Source organism: Pholcus phalangioides, unplaced genomic scaffold (genome assembly GCF_987345545.1).
Source record: "Pholcus phalangioides strain wild (caught in Gottingen) unplaced genomic scaffold, Ppha-v1.0 ptg000002l_1, whole genome shotgun sequence".
In the NCBI taxonomy this organism is placed as follows: Eukaryota; Metazoa; Arthropoda; class Arachnida; order Araneae; family Pholcidae; genus Pholcus; species Pholcus phalangioides.
Window position 1 is genome coordinate 8,315,660 of NW_028301595.1, and position 16,016 is coordinate 8,331,675.

The window sequence follows — 16,016 nt, forward strand, 5'->3', positions numbered from 1 at the left end:
CTCCTAACCAGATCATGGCCAGCCGCTCTCTCACAGTGAAGAGATGTAAGCAGGTGATCAAAGAAGACCTGGGCCAAAGGCTTGAATCCCATACTTCTTATTGATACATGAAATAACTGGGTAATACAGTAGACTCTCGATAATCCAACGCATATCTGACCAGTTATGCCAGATCACTGAAATCGCTGGATTATTGAAAAGCAGTTGAATAAAAAAAAATTAAATAATGTAAACTGTGCACAGACATGCACATGGCCCGGTTTTTGCTTGGGCAAGTGGGGCATCTGCCCAGAACCTGATGATTTTGGGAGGCCCAAAAATTTAAACAACACATTGTCACTTTATAATGAAATCTTCATTAATTTTTTTCGAAAATTACTTTTTGATAGTTTTAGATTGCAAACATCATATCCCCACCTGTTACAGCTTTTGGGAAGAAAAAAAATCGGCAACAATCTCTAGATAAAAAATGAGCCTCCTTTTGCGTGTTATTCGATGGGTCGTCCCATAAATTTTTTACTCTTCCTGTGAAGTTAGGAAGAACCCCCCATTCTAGTCTGGCCCTGGACACAAGTAATAACACATTTTCTTCATCCCACACACAAAGGCAGCCATCCTGAAAATGCCAGATTACTCAAGACCGACCAATCAGGCCGGACTGGTGCATGGCCTGATTATAGAGAGCCCACTGTATGATCTTTAAAAAATTGACATACATTCACCCAAATAGAAAATTTAGAATTTTGTTAAAGGAGAAATACTATCCTCAACATTTTTCACAGACCTCATAAAAAAAAAAAAGAAACTTGAAATAGTTGCTGATAATTAAAGCTTCCAGGAAAGATTTGCACATTTTTTGCCATTCTTTTTAGATTGCATATTTAATTGGGTTGCTGTATTTTAGAAGCATATGACATCCATATTTGTTAGCAGCATCTTTTTCTCAGCCACCTTGTTGAGCATTTTGCCCATTGTGGCCTTGTATTCGTATTTCTTGCAAGAAAAGAAAAGATATTTTAACTAATTTATAAAAACAGACAATTGTTATAATAGCTCACCATTGCGCAAAAAAAAAAATTGCCGTCATAACAGACTTCACATTTTGTATCAGCAATAGGTAACTTCAGCATTATCTTTTTTGAAAATCACACTTGTAATAGCAAGAGTATTGTTATAAATCATACTAGTTACAACAAACTTTTACTCTATAAAAAATAATTGACAACATCGTTTCTTTTTTTCTTTCCCGCATATACACAGTACATAGACGAGCTCTTCAGATATGAAATTGTTTGCGAATGGAGAGCAATTGACCAGATGAAAAAACAAAAAAAACAGAGCTTTAAAAAATAATTGGGGAGGTGAATAAAAAAACTTTGTGCATCTCTTCCCCAATCATTCTTTTACATGTTGCTGTTTTTTTTTGTTTTTCTATTTTTGCATCTCTTCAAGAAAAGGTACTTTACCACATAGTTAACTGACAAGGAAAAGGTCACAAGGTGTCTTAAAAATACTATGCAAAAGTTTAAGTATATTCATCTCACCTAGAAACACGCAAAAACAAAAAAATTAGCTGTGGAATGTGATTATTAAAGCCGCAAAAAGAATCATTATAAATGACAACAGTTGGCTGTTGGTGATATATCTATATATAAAAAAAATTCCCATTCTTTACACACTCTAGCCCTTTCATTTTTATTTTCTTCCTTCTTTTTTTCCTCTTTCTTTTTCTGAGCTGTACCTGACCATGTGTTGTTTGAATGATGTTACTCTAGGGTTGCAGGATTTTTTTAAATTTATTGTCTGCCTCTACTGGCCTTCAAAATATTAATATTTACATAATTTTTTTACATGACCTATAACAATTCCACCATTTTTTTGTATTTCTGTACATATTTTAATGAGTAGAATAATTGGTAATTTTTTAAAACTTTTTAAAGATGTCTTCCTTAGGACCCTTTCCTTGTGAGGAGTTGTATAGCTGTGGAGCTCTCTTTGTTTGCAAGTTATTTCAGGTCCAAGGGACTTTCCTATACACTCTGCATATCCATTAAGCATGAGAATAAAAAATGAGCATCCTAGAATCTGAATACAACAGTAGTCAGCAATAGACTTAAGACAGTACATTTCATCACTGATTTCAGATGGATCTTAACCCTTTAAGTGGCATTAACAAGATATTTGCCTCCTTATTTTAACATTAGCAAGCCCAAATATTTTGTGAAGTCAATCCCTCTCTCAATGTAACACTTTTGCCTATACCAGTGGTTCACAAACGTTTGTCAACCACGGCTCCCTTGGCCAATTCATGATTCATCTGCGGCTCCTCAGAATAGATTAATAGATATTTTCCTGTATAAAAGAACCACTTCAAAGCATAAATAGGTGCACAAATCAATATTTCAAACTCGCCACGATGCCCCACATAAAGGTTGCTGATGCCCCTAGAAACCATGACACACACTTTGAAAAACTGCTCTATTCCCATTACTTTATACTCATTTACTGCTTAAAATCATAAGGAAGCTTATTGCTATTATTTCGTGGAAAGGGTTAAAAAACATCAATCAATAGTCTCATTTATGCAGTTAAAAAGTACAAAAAAAGTCACTGAGAAAATAAAACTCATAAAATAAAACAAAAAAAAATAATAAATGCAATAATGACATAGCTTTGTTATCTGAAGTTTATACCACAACAAAAAAAATCAGACTACAGAATCGTTTGTTCCAGTGCTATTACCAAAATTAAAATTCAAAGCTCAACATAAGTATACATAAACAAATACAGACACGGAAACATGTATTAAAAAACATTCAAGTAAAATGAGATGCTGTATATTGAGATTCAAAGAGGAAGGAGAAATGGTTCAAAGTTTGTTTTCCCATTTTTCACAACTTCTGGCAGTGTGAGAGAGAATTTGTGAAATAATAATACATAAATGACTTCAAATAAAAAGAAAAGATACACAACGTTTTAATTATCACCAGGAAGTTATCATCGAAAACTCCAGGAAATCTCTCCGCTACTACTTCCAGAACGCATGTGAATAAACGCTTCAGCATTCTATATTTACAGAATACAAATCTCAACGATGATCCTTGTGCATGAAAGAAAAGATGATTCGATAAACGAGATCAAACACTGATTGCATGCACCATGAAAATTGAGACAAAAATGTCACGTGCATCTCGTTTCTGGACATACACACACATACACAAATTATACATCATGTTGTACAATGGAAAAGTGAAGGAAACAACATTTTTTTTAAATTCAGAATATTTCATATATCACATTGAGGTGGTCATGACTTCACACATTTACATACAAACACACATTTATTATTATTATTTTCGGAGTGAATATTTTTGATCTACTCCCACTTTAAAAATTCAGAGCGGTCGAGGAGCGTGGAGACCAAAGACCTTTCTGTCTATAGGTGGTACGTGGTTGGTGCCTGGTGGTCCCCAGTCATGCAGTCCACCACCATATGACACCCTGTGTGTGAGACGATGAGCTATCGAAAACCCGCCACTGCCTTCAAGCTGAGTCAAGATGATTATAACTTGCCTGGATATGCATAGAAGGAATAATAAAAATTAGAAAATTATTTAAGGAATAGACATTGAATTCACATAACTGAAAAAAAAAATTACATCACATTCGTGAAAGTTTCGGGTAAACATATCACATGATTGATTATATTAACCCACAGATCAGGGATTTCCAACTGGTACTCTGCGGGACCCTGGGGTTCCAAGGAACCTCTTAAAAATCTCGAAACCAGGAGAGCTTTCAAAGAAGAAAACCTTCTTGTTACCGATACATGCAAGGCTGTTCTTTGTTTAGAATTTTAAAGAGAAATTGTGTTTAAAAAAATCCAGACCACTAGAATGACTAACCTAGAGAGAGTGTAAGTATCTAAAAATACTAAACACATAAAATATAAATACAGTAGAACTCCAATTATCCAGATCTCCATTTATCCTAATTGCTTTTGCTACACGGAAATGAGCAGAGACTGCAAAACAACCAATTTTTATTGAATTGATATGTTCCCACAATGATACATTTATACAGAATGTGAGTACAAAAATGGAAACCAAACTGTTTTCTAGTCATTAAATTACATTACATGCTAAAGAAAATTTTGTTTTTTTTTACTTAGAAATATTTTTTTCATGAATTATCTAATTATTAAGATATTCAATTATCTGAATGGGGTCTGGTCCCAATTGATCAGGATAATTGGAGTTACACTGTATCATTTTATACATGCTTTCTATAAGCACTTGATTTCCAAAATTAGATTTTTTGATTCAAAAATGGATTTAGCAAGCATTTTCATTGATCTTAATCCGCCCCCCCCCTTTGCTAAATTTGGGTCCTACTGTATTCAGATTATTAGAATATCTTAACTGTTTATATAGAAATTAATAGAATAAACAGATACGAGCAGAACATCAAAAAAGTATAATAGAAAATATGTGTTCAGATTTTTTAAGACATGCAATCAAATTTGAATATATTTTAAGCTGTGATAATTCAGAAAAAAACCCTATCAGAGACGTATAAAAAACATTTATCTAATTGAAAGAAGAGAAAAAAATCAGAGTTTGTACCTGTGTAGTGGAGGTATGCTGTCCACCGTTCTCAATGTAGCTCTGGTAGACACAACATTCATGCTCTCGGAACAATCACATATCACTTGTATGCACCGATCAGGAAGTCTATTTTCGAGGACAACAACAAGGCCAGCCCATCCCTTTGTCAAGTAATATGCTGTCATTCCTTCTCTTCCCTGAGCATAAAAACAAAATTGGTTAGGAAAATGAATTTATTAACAAAATTTAAAAAATTTAATATTTATCTCTCTATAAAGCCTTAAAAAAACTTAATTTTTTTATCCAAATCTTTTCCTCTCTCTCTTCCCTTTTTCTAATTACATTGCTTAAAAAAAATAAAATAAAGGGGGTTGAGTATATTGTGGGGGGGGGGGGGTGATATATTGAGCCAGTGTTGCCATAGAAAAATAATAAAAATTCTGCCTTATAATAAAAAAAGAATAAAAATCCACTGCAGCTGAAAATTGCCCACATATGAAGTGTTAAATTAGATTTTTTAATTTAAAAATCAGATTTTCTTATTTAAATGAACTGCTACTTATTAATTAGAACAAAACTTGTTAATCATTATGAAACATGGGTGGAGATACTTAGGACGTGGGGGGGTTAGCATCAAAGGTGAAGTCGACTGATCTAATGCATATATGTATAGATGAATTGACATCATCATCATCGTGCCTACCCAGACTTCCGAGTTTATCTCCGTCTATGTTACGAATGCATATTTTTTCATTGAATTTCTTAAATTTGATTCAGCATTAATGAATAAACTAATAAGAAACAAACAATAAAAAAGCGAACTACAAGCAAGAACACCAAAAATCTATGTTTACGCAACATGAAAGGTAATTGAGCCAGAATTAACATTTAGTAATGGATTAACATTTATCGAGTACAGAAAAACCTTGAGGGCTTCCCCCCCCCCCCCAAAGTAAATGAACAGTGATTTCAACTCAGTATCATATATAGTGCAGGCTTTTTGATTCACTTGATGTACAACCAAAGGATCATTCCGCATCAACTAAATGAAAAACATATTCTATATTGACAAGATTGTTTCTTACGCAATTGATGCATTTATTATGATGTGTTTCCTACATGCATGATGTTGCATATAATTTACATTTTCATTCTTCCACAGATTTGATGAATTTTGGTAAAAAAAGAAGCAAACTCTTAACTTTTTCACTTTTCATATAAAAATTTCAAGTTTATTTAATTGTATTTATGTTGGTACAACATCTATTATTATTTTAAATCTTCAAGGATTTGCACAAAAAATAATTTCTTTTTTTATCAAGGAAACCATAATGTCCCATTGTAATGCAGTACAATTATATCTACAAGTTTCACGTCTTATATTTTCTGCAATGTTTGCCATGCATAAAATTATGAGATCTTTATGAACAGCTATCTTCCTGTAATGCATCTTGAGATTAGGCTCAAGTCTATATTTACCAGAACTTATATATACAGGACGTCCATAATTAAAAGGCCCTATTTTAAAGTAGCCTACAGGCAAAACCTGTTATCAGAAAATTGTGAAATTTTGTGGAGCACTTCATGAAGTGATGGGAATTTGTTTCGGAGGAAAAAAAAGAAAAAAAAGTAGTTAAGCATGTCGCCACCAGAGGACGTTTTGACACATTTAGGCAAATGTTTAAAATTTTAACAATTGTTAAACATTTTTATAATTGTTACTGCAACAAAACATGTGCCATATGATGGCCATCATTTTCAGATACCATGTGAAATCGCAAGATGGCATGTTCCATAATTGACCGAAGTGTATGTGGGGAAATGTTCAGCACAAGTCCTGAAATGTTGCCTTTAAGGTCAGGTGAAGTTCTCGGATTGTCACGACTTACCATACATTTAAAATGCCCCCAAAAATCTCATGGATTAAGGTCTGGTGATCAGGGAGGCCATAGATTAGGGAAGTGCCGAATGACATGTTCTTCTATAAAATGTGTTTTAAGAACATTCTTAACACATACTGCAATGTATGGAGGAGCTCCGCCTTGCATAAAGATTGTGTCTGCAAGGCAGTGACATTCTTGCATAGCCGGAACAATTTCGTTCTGTAACCGCAATGCATATCACTTCCCGGTGATTGAACATGTCACTGGATCTGTAGAACGCAACTTCTCGTAGAAGTAGGGACAGAGAATAAATGATGCAGTAAATTCACACCATACTGTCACTTTTGGTGAATGCAATGGAACCTCTGAGATAGCTTGCAGATTTTCTGGTTCCCAAATTCGGCAGTGAGTATTGACTGCACCATCCAAGGGAAAATATGCTTTGTCTGTCCAGAGGATATTCCAAGGCCATTCTGAATCGACCTCAATGTGGAAGCAACCACTGCACAAGTGAAATTTTGTACGAATATTATCGGAGGATATTCCACATGATCTTCATGGACAGATGAACTTGGTCTATCCAACACCTGTGCTACATACCTGACGCTACATACCTGACTCTTCCCACCTGAAGCAAAACCTCCTACTGTGTCTATAGAAAGGGAGTTTTCTTCCTCTTCTGGGACGAACAGCCAATGATCCTGTGGTTTCAAATTCCATTATCATATACTCCAAAGGTTTCAACATTCATTGGGCCTTTTCAAATCCTCTTCCAAGTCTGATATTTCCGTAGAGCAGTTACTGTGGAATTGCTGTTTTGGTAAAACAATTTGACCAAGAAAGCATGATCTCTTAAACTTATTGTCAATGTGAGCAGCAAACACATTGAGGACACAAGATCTCCGCGAATGTTTCTAGGTTTTATAACAGCTGCTGCGTGACATCACATTAATTTACATGTATTGAATACTACAGGTATTCCAAGTGAAACGCCCTCTGGTGGCGATACGTGCAGCTATTTTTTTCTCCCAGAAACAAATTCCCATCACTTCATGAAGTCCTCCACAAAATCTCATACTTTCTGATGACTGGTTTTGCCTGTAGACTGCTTTAAAATAGGGTCTTTTAATTATGGACCCCCTGTATTTCAATCAAGAATTTGACCACATTTCAATAACATGAATACCATACTAGGTTACTTCCATTTCAATATTATTAAAGTTAAATAAAAGGGAAAAATGAAATTTAAATTTTTTAATTTAAAAATCAATGATTTAAATCAAGCTTATTTAAATAGTTGTACCCTGCTACAAACTACATCTCCAAAAACATACGCAAACACATTTATTCTGATAAATTATGGTATGCTATTTTCAATATCAAGATTGTTTTGAATCCAAACGTAACTACCTCATGACGCTGGCCTTTTGATAGTGTTAATGAAATAATTGCATCAGCTAATATGTGTGGCACTGGTAAGACTTTTTCAACTAGAAGACGCTTGGAGCTATGAATTGCCAGAAGGAATCTTGGAAATTGTTCAACACTATTTAGACCTGATAAAAATTGGTACAAAAAAGATCAAACAGACAGCGATAAGACATACAGTTAGTGTAAATGGATACCAGATACGAGCATAAACTGGAAAAAGTCAATTTTTTTGTAGTCCTGTGCTGGTTCCTTATTTTTTAGTAGATAAAATTTAAAAAAAAACTATTTTATCTGATTTTTTATTATAATCCAGACAGGATAGTCATGAGCTCGGTTTGAAAGAAAATTACTTAATTAAATAATTATTAAAAGGCTAGAATGCAATGAATAAAAACACTCTTAGGTGGGTAATTGTTTGTAGTTGAAAAATCCATCAAGGCAACATGATGAACTTGCATCTCAAAAACAGATTTTAACCTCGCAGGCTGCACAGTGATGGTTGGCTGAAGTTGGTTTTCTGTGGTTTCTAACTTTCAGACATTTTGAAAAGTCTTTTCGCAGAGAGTAGGTAGACCTTCAACACGATACTTAAATACCACCAAAATTCAGGGATCCAATCACTTTCACTTCTAATTCAGAAGACAGAAAACAAGAAACAAGCCAGCAGATATTTTCTTGGGGGGGGGGGTCTTTAAAAGGAAAAAATTATGCAAAATAAAATAATTATTTGTGAGGCCCCCAATTCGGTTTGGGCCCTGGTCGCCCTAGTCTAGTTACGGCCCTGCCCTTTTTTTTCAAATAAAAATATTGACATTGTTTAAAGAAGGTAACTCATGCAATAAGAATACGTGTATTGCAAATCTCTGGTTCTGTGTGATCATATGGGCATACAGGAGCACCAGGTAACGGTGCATGTGCACAGCCTTTCACATCTATGGGTGTAGTCTGCTTGTTCCATGCAAAGCTGGTTCATCTTATCTTGGTGCTTACGCATTCATTCCGAATGGTCAATACTATCCACACGATTGACCTTTGGCATGCTTTTCATCCCAATAATAAAACTCCTCTCAAAGTCTACCAGTGCTTGAATCGATTCCTTGAGCATCTATTCGACCTGTGTGGTCCCACAGGTTGTCAAATCATGAATAAGGAAAAAATGATTGCAGAAAAATGAGATAAAAAAATGTTTTTTTCTGTAAAATTAAAACTATGGATGTAATTGGATAGAATAATTTGCAGGAGAAACAGCAATTTTTTACATTGCATTTATTAGCTGGGAACCAGAAAATCAATGAATATGCATCAGTTTATGAGGAAGTGGAGTCCAGGGTCAAATTTTAATGATTAAATTGCATATATTTCACCATATTACTTATGGCGGAAACAAATGTGAAACTTTTCTGGATCATTTCGCTAGGGCAGCTTATACACGTACGTGTTGTTTCTGGTGGGGTGCTGCAGCTGGCCATTATATTGGTCCTCTAACAGGGAGAAATTGACCACCCCTGCCCTATACCTTTCAAAACCGAATAAGTGAATAAACTGCTGAAGTGAATGTTTTTAATGCCTCAATTGTATTCACTTTTGACTGCAGAGTAATATTTACACAACACATGGGGGGAGAAAACCTAGGACAGCAGATTAAGGTAGGAAGGATAACAAAAATTATAAACCTGAATGGGTGATAATTTTTTTTTTTCAGTTCAAGATGAGAAAACCACACATCTACCTCAGCTCAACTATAATACAGGGTCAACAAATTCCTCAACTTATCAATTTCTTGGCTAGTAAAGGTTTATGTGATGCTTCTACCTCTGCTGAGAAATGCAGATTCGGCTAACAAACATTTTCATGATTAACATTTATATGCATGTACTAATCTGACACAGCTGTGCTGTCAACTGAAAAATACTAGCAGATCATCATCAGCATTTGAAATCATTGGTGATTCGCTGGTCTGAGGTTGCTGATTAAATAATCGGACCACAGAGAAAATAAATTGTGGTGGTCTGTGGGACTAGTAGTAAAAACCTTTGTGTGGTACAGTGGTCACGGAAGAATCTCTTATGGGAGAATCACTTATCTGCAGTGGATTTTTTATGGATTTTTGCACCCTCTTGGTTGTATATATCTCTTCTAAATGCTGATATATTTGAGAAAATTAATTATAATTATTTAGAACAGATTTTGTTTAATGGACCAGCAGGTTCTCGTGTCCATGGAACCAGTGACTTTTGTTTTTCAACTCTAATGCTGATTGCCATCACTTGAAATTCAATTAATTTATGTCCACCTCTAAATCCCTTAACAGATGTACCTTCAATTTTCATTCATAATGTTTTTTTAAAAAGTTTCATATAAAACAAAAGATTAAGCTCAGAGAGAATGCATTAAAAAAAGGTTGGCTAGACCTGAATGTTTTCAATGCACTTGTTCATCTAATGCAAGACAGAAAATGCAGCTTACCACATCAAATAGGTGGACACTAACACTAATTGGGTTGTATACTGGAGGTAAAATAAAAAGGTCTTCAAATTCTCATCTTGTAAATTCTCATAAATTCAATTGTGCCTTAAGTCAGTTCTAACCATCAATCAGTTTTTTGTCTTTTACAGTGCTTCTTGAGTGTGTTGTAAAACTTATCTTTAAATTTTAGGTCTTACATGGAAAGAATGAAACAATTTTCCATAGAAACATATAGTAAATCATGTTTTAGCAAACAAAAGTTTCGGTTAATGAACATGATTCTGGAACAAATTAGTTTCATTACCAGGTACCACTATACAATATAATATATCTTGTCACTACAGGGAGAAGGTCCAATGAGGTGGCAGTTTAATAATCTTATTTATTCAAATTCACTCTCAAAAATTTTATAAATTCACTATTAACCCCCTTAGATGGTCAGGATAATTCGCCGGGGCTATTGTCGGCGAATTACCCTGACCATCTAAGGGGGTTAATAGTGAATATATATAATTCTTGAGTGAATTTGACGCTGACATATCAACACTACTTTTAAACTCATTTGAAATTTGTTATTTGACGCAAATTAAGTAATCCCAGCTAACCTGAATAACATTTTCCGTATGTATATCGAAAATGAGGATTCTCTCCTAATGGCTGTAGTATGTTACATAAATAAAAGCAATATCTTTTCCCATTCAGCAGACCCTACTATGAGACATTGCATAACTACATTTTTTTATATGAACAATGACATTTACATTCAAAATTTTGATATCCTAGACCCAAAAAATAGGCACCCAAGAAATTTTTGAATAAAACCTTGAAATTTTCTAAAATAAAGCAAGATTTTTTTTGTGTTAGAAAAACACAAATGCTGTGAGAGCAAGAGAGTTAATATTATAGAGTGTAGCAACACAACAACTCACTAGTGTGCCAATGATTGAATGCCAAGCATACAACAATATAGATTCCAGGTTCCAGCATTGCGTGACATCCGACAAATCCTCTCACTTGCCTCTTGCTGTGCTTCACTAGATTTCCAACCTGGCCTTGGGAAGGATCAATAGCACGAAATACGACTACACATAAATCTAATTGAGATCTTTGGGATCTTTCTGCATTTCTGTTAAAGAATGCATATAATTGTCATATATCTATAGTATAAGTATCTATATACAGTTGAATCCAATTATAAAGAACGCCAAAAGACTGGAGGAATCACTTTGTTAAAATGAAATTTCGTTATAAAGGAATTCCAGGTTATCTAGCATTGTTCCTATGTGAACATATTTTGGGGATTAGGAAAGTGTTCGTTAAAACGAGATTTTCACTATACGGTATTCGTTAAAACGGGATTCGACTGTATGTATAAAATATATATATGTGTTATTCATTTCATATCTAAAAACTTCAACTTGAAAGAAGGAAACTTTGAATCAAGGGAAAAAATTTCAACATTAAAATATTATTAAAGGTTCTGGGGCTGACAAAAACTGACTTAAACAGATATTCGATTCAATGTAAGAGTAATAAAAAAAAATCAGCTTATATTAACATATATCAGAGATATTCAACCCACAGTAATAAGAACATTAGCTTAACACATATTTGGCACCACAGTATTAAAAATAAAGAAAAAAGAATGACAGTTGAGTTCGCTTATAGCTCCTTGATGACTCGAGATAAGTATGGTATAAGCAAGGTTTTGAAATTAGCTTACATAGAAACTTTATACGTACATTATTCAGATTGCTGAGAACAAAATAAGCTTTGCAGAGCATAATTAAAATTTAATACTGCATGGAAATAGTTTTTCGAATCTTTTGAGGAATTTCGGAAATTTATTAGAGTATATGACATGCTGAACATGCATAAATTTTTGCTTAATTTATTTCACTGACATTATTTGAGTTTATATACAAATAATTTTCATCCTAAATGGTTAGCATTTATGCAATTACAGGGGTGGGAAGTGACTAAGTCCACTTTGGAGCAGCAAGATTCATTATTTGGAGCAGCAAAATATGGGATTCGGAGCAGTTTTGGAGCAGCAAATTCAGGATTTGGAGCAGCAAAATATGGGATTCGGAGCAGATATTTATAAATTGGAACAGTGAAATTAACAAGAATATTTTCGTTCACCCTCTCTAAAGTGAGCAAAGTCCCCCCTCTTGTGGGAGCAAAGGCAGTATTGTGAATTACATTCCGTATTTTATGGGACAAAACCATTATTTTCTGATTGTGCTAGGCACAGTTCAAAATTAAGGGCAATCACATATAAAAAACGAATGGAAATATTGATTTATTCACGCATGCGTAATAACATTACTTGGTTTGAGCAAACTATATTAAAATATGTGATTTTAATTTATGAATTGGATTAGTCTGTTGGGAATGTAACCGCCATATTGCCGTCATTTGATTGTTATCTGCCTTCACAAGACAGTGCGTTAAAATGAGTGTGGTAATAACAAATCCCGCCAGTTGTGAAATTCATTCAGTGATTAGATTTCTAAACACAAGAGGACAAAATGTTGCTCAAACTCACCGTCAATTATGTGAAACATGGGCCTTCTGCAATGAGTGAGGGAATGGTGTCATGAGTTTAAGGAAGGCTGTTCAAATGTTCATGATGAGCAGAGGAGTGGCAGACCTAGTGTCCAGACTGACGATCTCGTTGAGCGTGTGAACGCAAAAGTGAAAGAAAATTGCCGCTTTACTTCAGCAATCTTTCTCTAGAATTTCCAGAAGTTCCTAGGACAACATTATTGAGAATCAAGACTGAAACGCTAAGTTATTGGAAAGTGTTTGCACGATGGGTAACGAAAATGCTCACAGATGCTCACAAAGGTCACAGAATGGCATCTGCTTTTCTTGACCGCTTTAACCACAATGGAGATGAATTTATTTCTCATATCATCACTAGTGATGAAACATGGATTTTATACATCAATGCTGAGATGAAACAATCCATGCAGTGGCGTGATTCTTGTTCACCTAAACCGATAAAATTCAAGCAATCCAGTCTCAAAGGAAAATCATGATAACTGTATTCTGGGACCAACAGGGTGTGATATTTTACGGCAGAAAATTTTATGCAGAAGGTTCGAAGAAGCTTGTTTCATGATATCAGAAGTGTTTGGAACAACATGGTTACTACGTAGAAAAATAAGGTAATTGCGCAAATTTTTGAAACCATTAATAAATTTGTAATTTTTTTAATTGTTTTCATTTCATTACTGATTGCCCCTTAATTTTTAACTGTGTCTTATATATATCTGACTCCGGATTCACGCCTGATGATTATAGAGCCACCTATCAGAAGTGAATGTGCTTCTGTCGACTAAGTTTTCCATTATTAAAGAAATTACCACGGTTTTCTGTGAAAGAATACATCAAGATGTACCTCTAATACAAATGAATATTGCACATGTAAGTAATTTTAGACTTCATTTTTTCCAGGTTTTTGTTTTTAGTATGTTACATCCGAATTATTTTCTAGGTTATGAGTGTTTTCGGTTCTTTGTATATTCACAGTGTATTTCAAGTGGGATATATAATATATAGAAGTGAATGAGCCAAAAATCAGATTACAAAGCAATATGTTATATCCACAGTGCAAGTTATATCCAGGGTATGTTATACGGTATAAAGGGTGGCAGTATTTCATTTGTTTATTACTACCTCTGTCCTTCCTGATATAAACTGAATTCAACTTCAGTTGCATCTAGAACAGTGAGAGCAGTAACAGCAAGGCAGTCTCTGTCCGTATGTGGAGGTAAGACACCTTGGAGTCGCACTTCATTCCAGTCGGGTTGTACTTTGCAGACATCTATGCAGTCAAAATACCTATATAATGAACAGAATATAAATATCTGAGTACTCAGTTGCATCATCACACCTTATATTTATAGTAAAAAAGTATTTCATTTGCATGAAAGCTCATACCAAGAGATGTCAGAAAATGGATCCTCTGCCTGATATAATTAAAATTGGAGGAAAATCAAAAAAGGCAAATACATAGAAAAATGAAATTTCTAATGCATTCTCACACCCTATAGGTGAAATCCTATGATTTAAGTTCATTACAAACATAAATTGTAAGAAAATTCGAATAGGCCAATCAAATAGCTCCATTTTGCAAACAACCAATCAGAACTTTGCACTGAAATTACATGCAGGCGCCCAGATTCATTCTGACCAGGGCATTTGACGTGAACAGAAGTATATTTTTCTGCTGAGCAACCGGGAGCTACGATTTGGCAAACAACCCAAGTGGGAGCCCTGGTCAGCATGATAGTGGTTATATTATATTTATCCTCTGAAGATGGGGCACCCATAATATATTGAAATGCATTAGGAATTTCATATTTTTCTGTAAATGCTTTATATTCATATTGGTCTTTTTCATTGTCCCCTTATTCATGATACATCAGAATATTGAAAATACGAACACAGGGCAACTTCAGTTTGTGGGAATAAAAATCATTCTGTAAGTGTGCTTGCGTTCGTAATCCAAAACTTCCATTTATTCAAGTAAGCTTCCTCACAAGAAATAACGACTGACCCTTTCCTGTAGTCAGCGGCATCCTACCAAATGAGCTCAGGGAGGAAAGGAAGGGGTGCCCCAGATCAAACAAGAGTGCAAAAACTATGGAGAGAAATGAATTACCTTTTGGGTTTGATCATATGATTGAATAGTCGACGTTTGGATGTACCCAAAATTCTAAAACGAACATGGCTATACGCGTTTCGGAACTATATGAAGTTTTTTCATAAGTAGCAGAAACAAAGAAGAAAGAAAAATATTAAAAAAAAAATGGAGAGGTTTCATTAATACATACATGCACAATATACCAGGTGTACAAGTATGAAACGCGGATTTCAGAAAACAGAGGGTGCACCAATGCAGTTTGTGCTATAAAGATTTGACGCTGCGTTATTTTGTTGTGTCATCAACAAGTGTCAGATGCGCACGAGTGATAAATTGGAAAAGTGTGTGCATAGTGTTGTATTGTTGTGTTCAATATGTCGAAAGTTATACTGAACAAAGAGCATTCGCGGACAGCATTAATTGTTTTGTTTTCATTTGAAGAAAACTGCTGCTGAATACCGATTACTTCGAGAAGCTTATGGTGAACATGCTCCATCGCAAGATACGTGTGAATGATGGTTTCTGTGTTTCGAAAGTGGCAACTTCGATGTTGCAGACAAAGAACATGGTAAACCGCCAAAAAAAAAGAAGATGTGGAATTAGAAGCATTGTTGGACGAAGATGATACTACACAGACACAAAAACAACTCACAGAGCAATTGGGCATTAGTCAACAAGCTGTTTCCAATCGCAATGCCCCATGACAATGTGAAATGCTCCATCACATACGGCAAAAGTGGTTCGTGGCACGTTGGAAGCACTCAGCTGGAAGTTCTACCCTATGCGGCTTACTCACCAGACTTGGCTCCTTTCGATTACCACTTGTTTGCATTGATGGGCCACACACTTTCTGAGCAGCGCTTTGGTTCGTACAAAGATGTGAAAAAATAGCTCGATGAATAGTTCGCAGCAAAAGGGGAAGATTTTTACTGGCGTGGTATTCATAAATTTCAGGAAAAATGGGGGAAATGT

The 16,016-nt window shown here is 34.8% G+C and overlaps 1 protein-coding gene across 1 annotated transcript in view; it reads right to left on the bottom strand.

The window, feature by feature from the left end:
* Positions 1 to 1,730: 1,730 nt before the first annotated feature.
* The window catches only part of LOC149089337 (calpain-15-like), a 46,733-nt gene continuing 32,447 nt past the window's right edge, over positions 1,731 to 16,016 (bottom strand). Inside the window, exons 9-13 of the mRNA XM_089238033.1 lie at positions 14,075 to 14,239; positions 11,317 to 11,513; positions 7,901 to 8,046; positions 4,626 to 4,804; positions 1,731 to 3,573 (exon numbers count right to left, since the gene is read on the bottom strand). Coding sequence (XP_089094159.1) covers positions 3,396 to 3,573; positions 4,626 to 4,804; positions 7,901 to 8,046; positions 11,317 to 11,513; positions 14,075 to 14,239 — 865 coding nt within the window. The 3' untranslated portion in view covers positions 1,731 to 3,395. The remainder of the gene's footprint in view (positions 3,574 to 4,625; positions 4,805 to 7,900; positions 8,047 to 11,316; positions 11,514 to 14,074; positions 14,240 to 16,016) is intronic.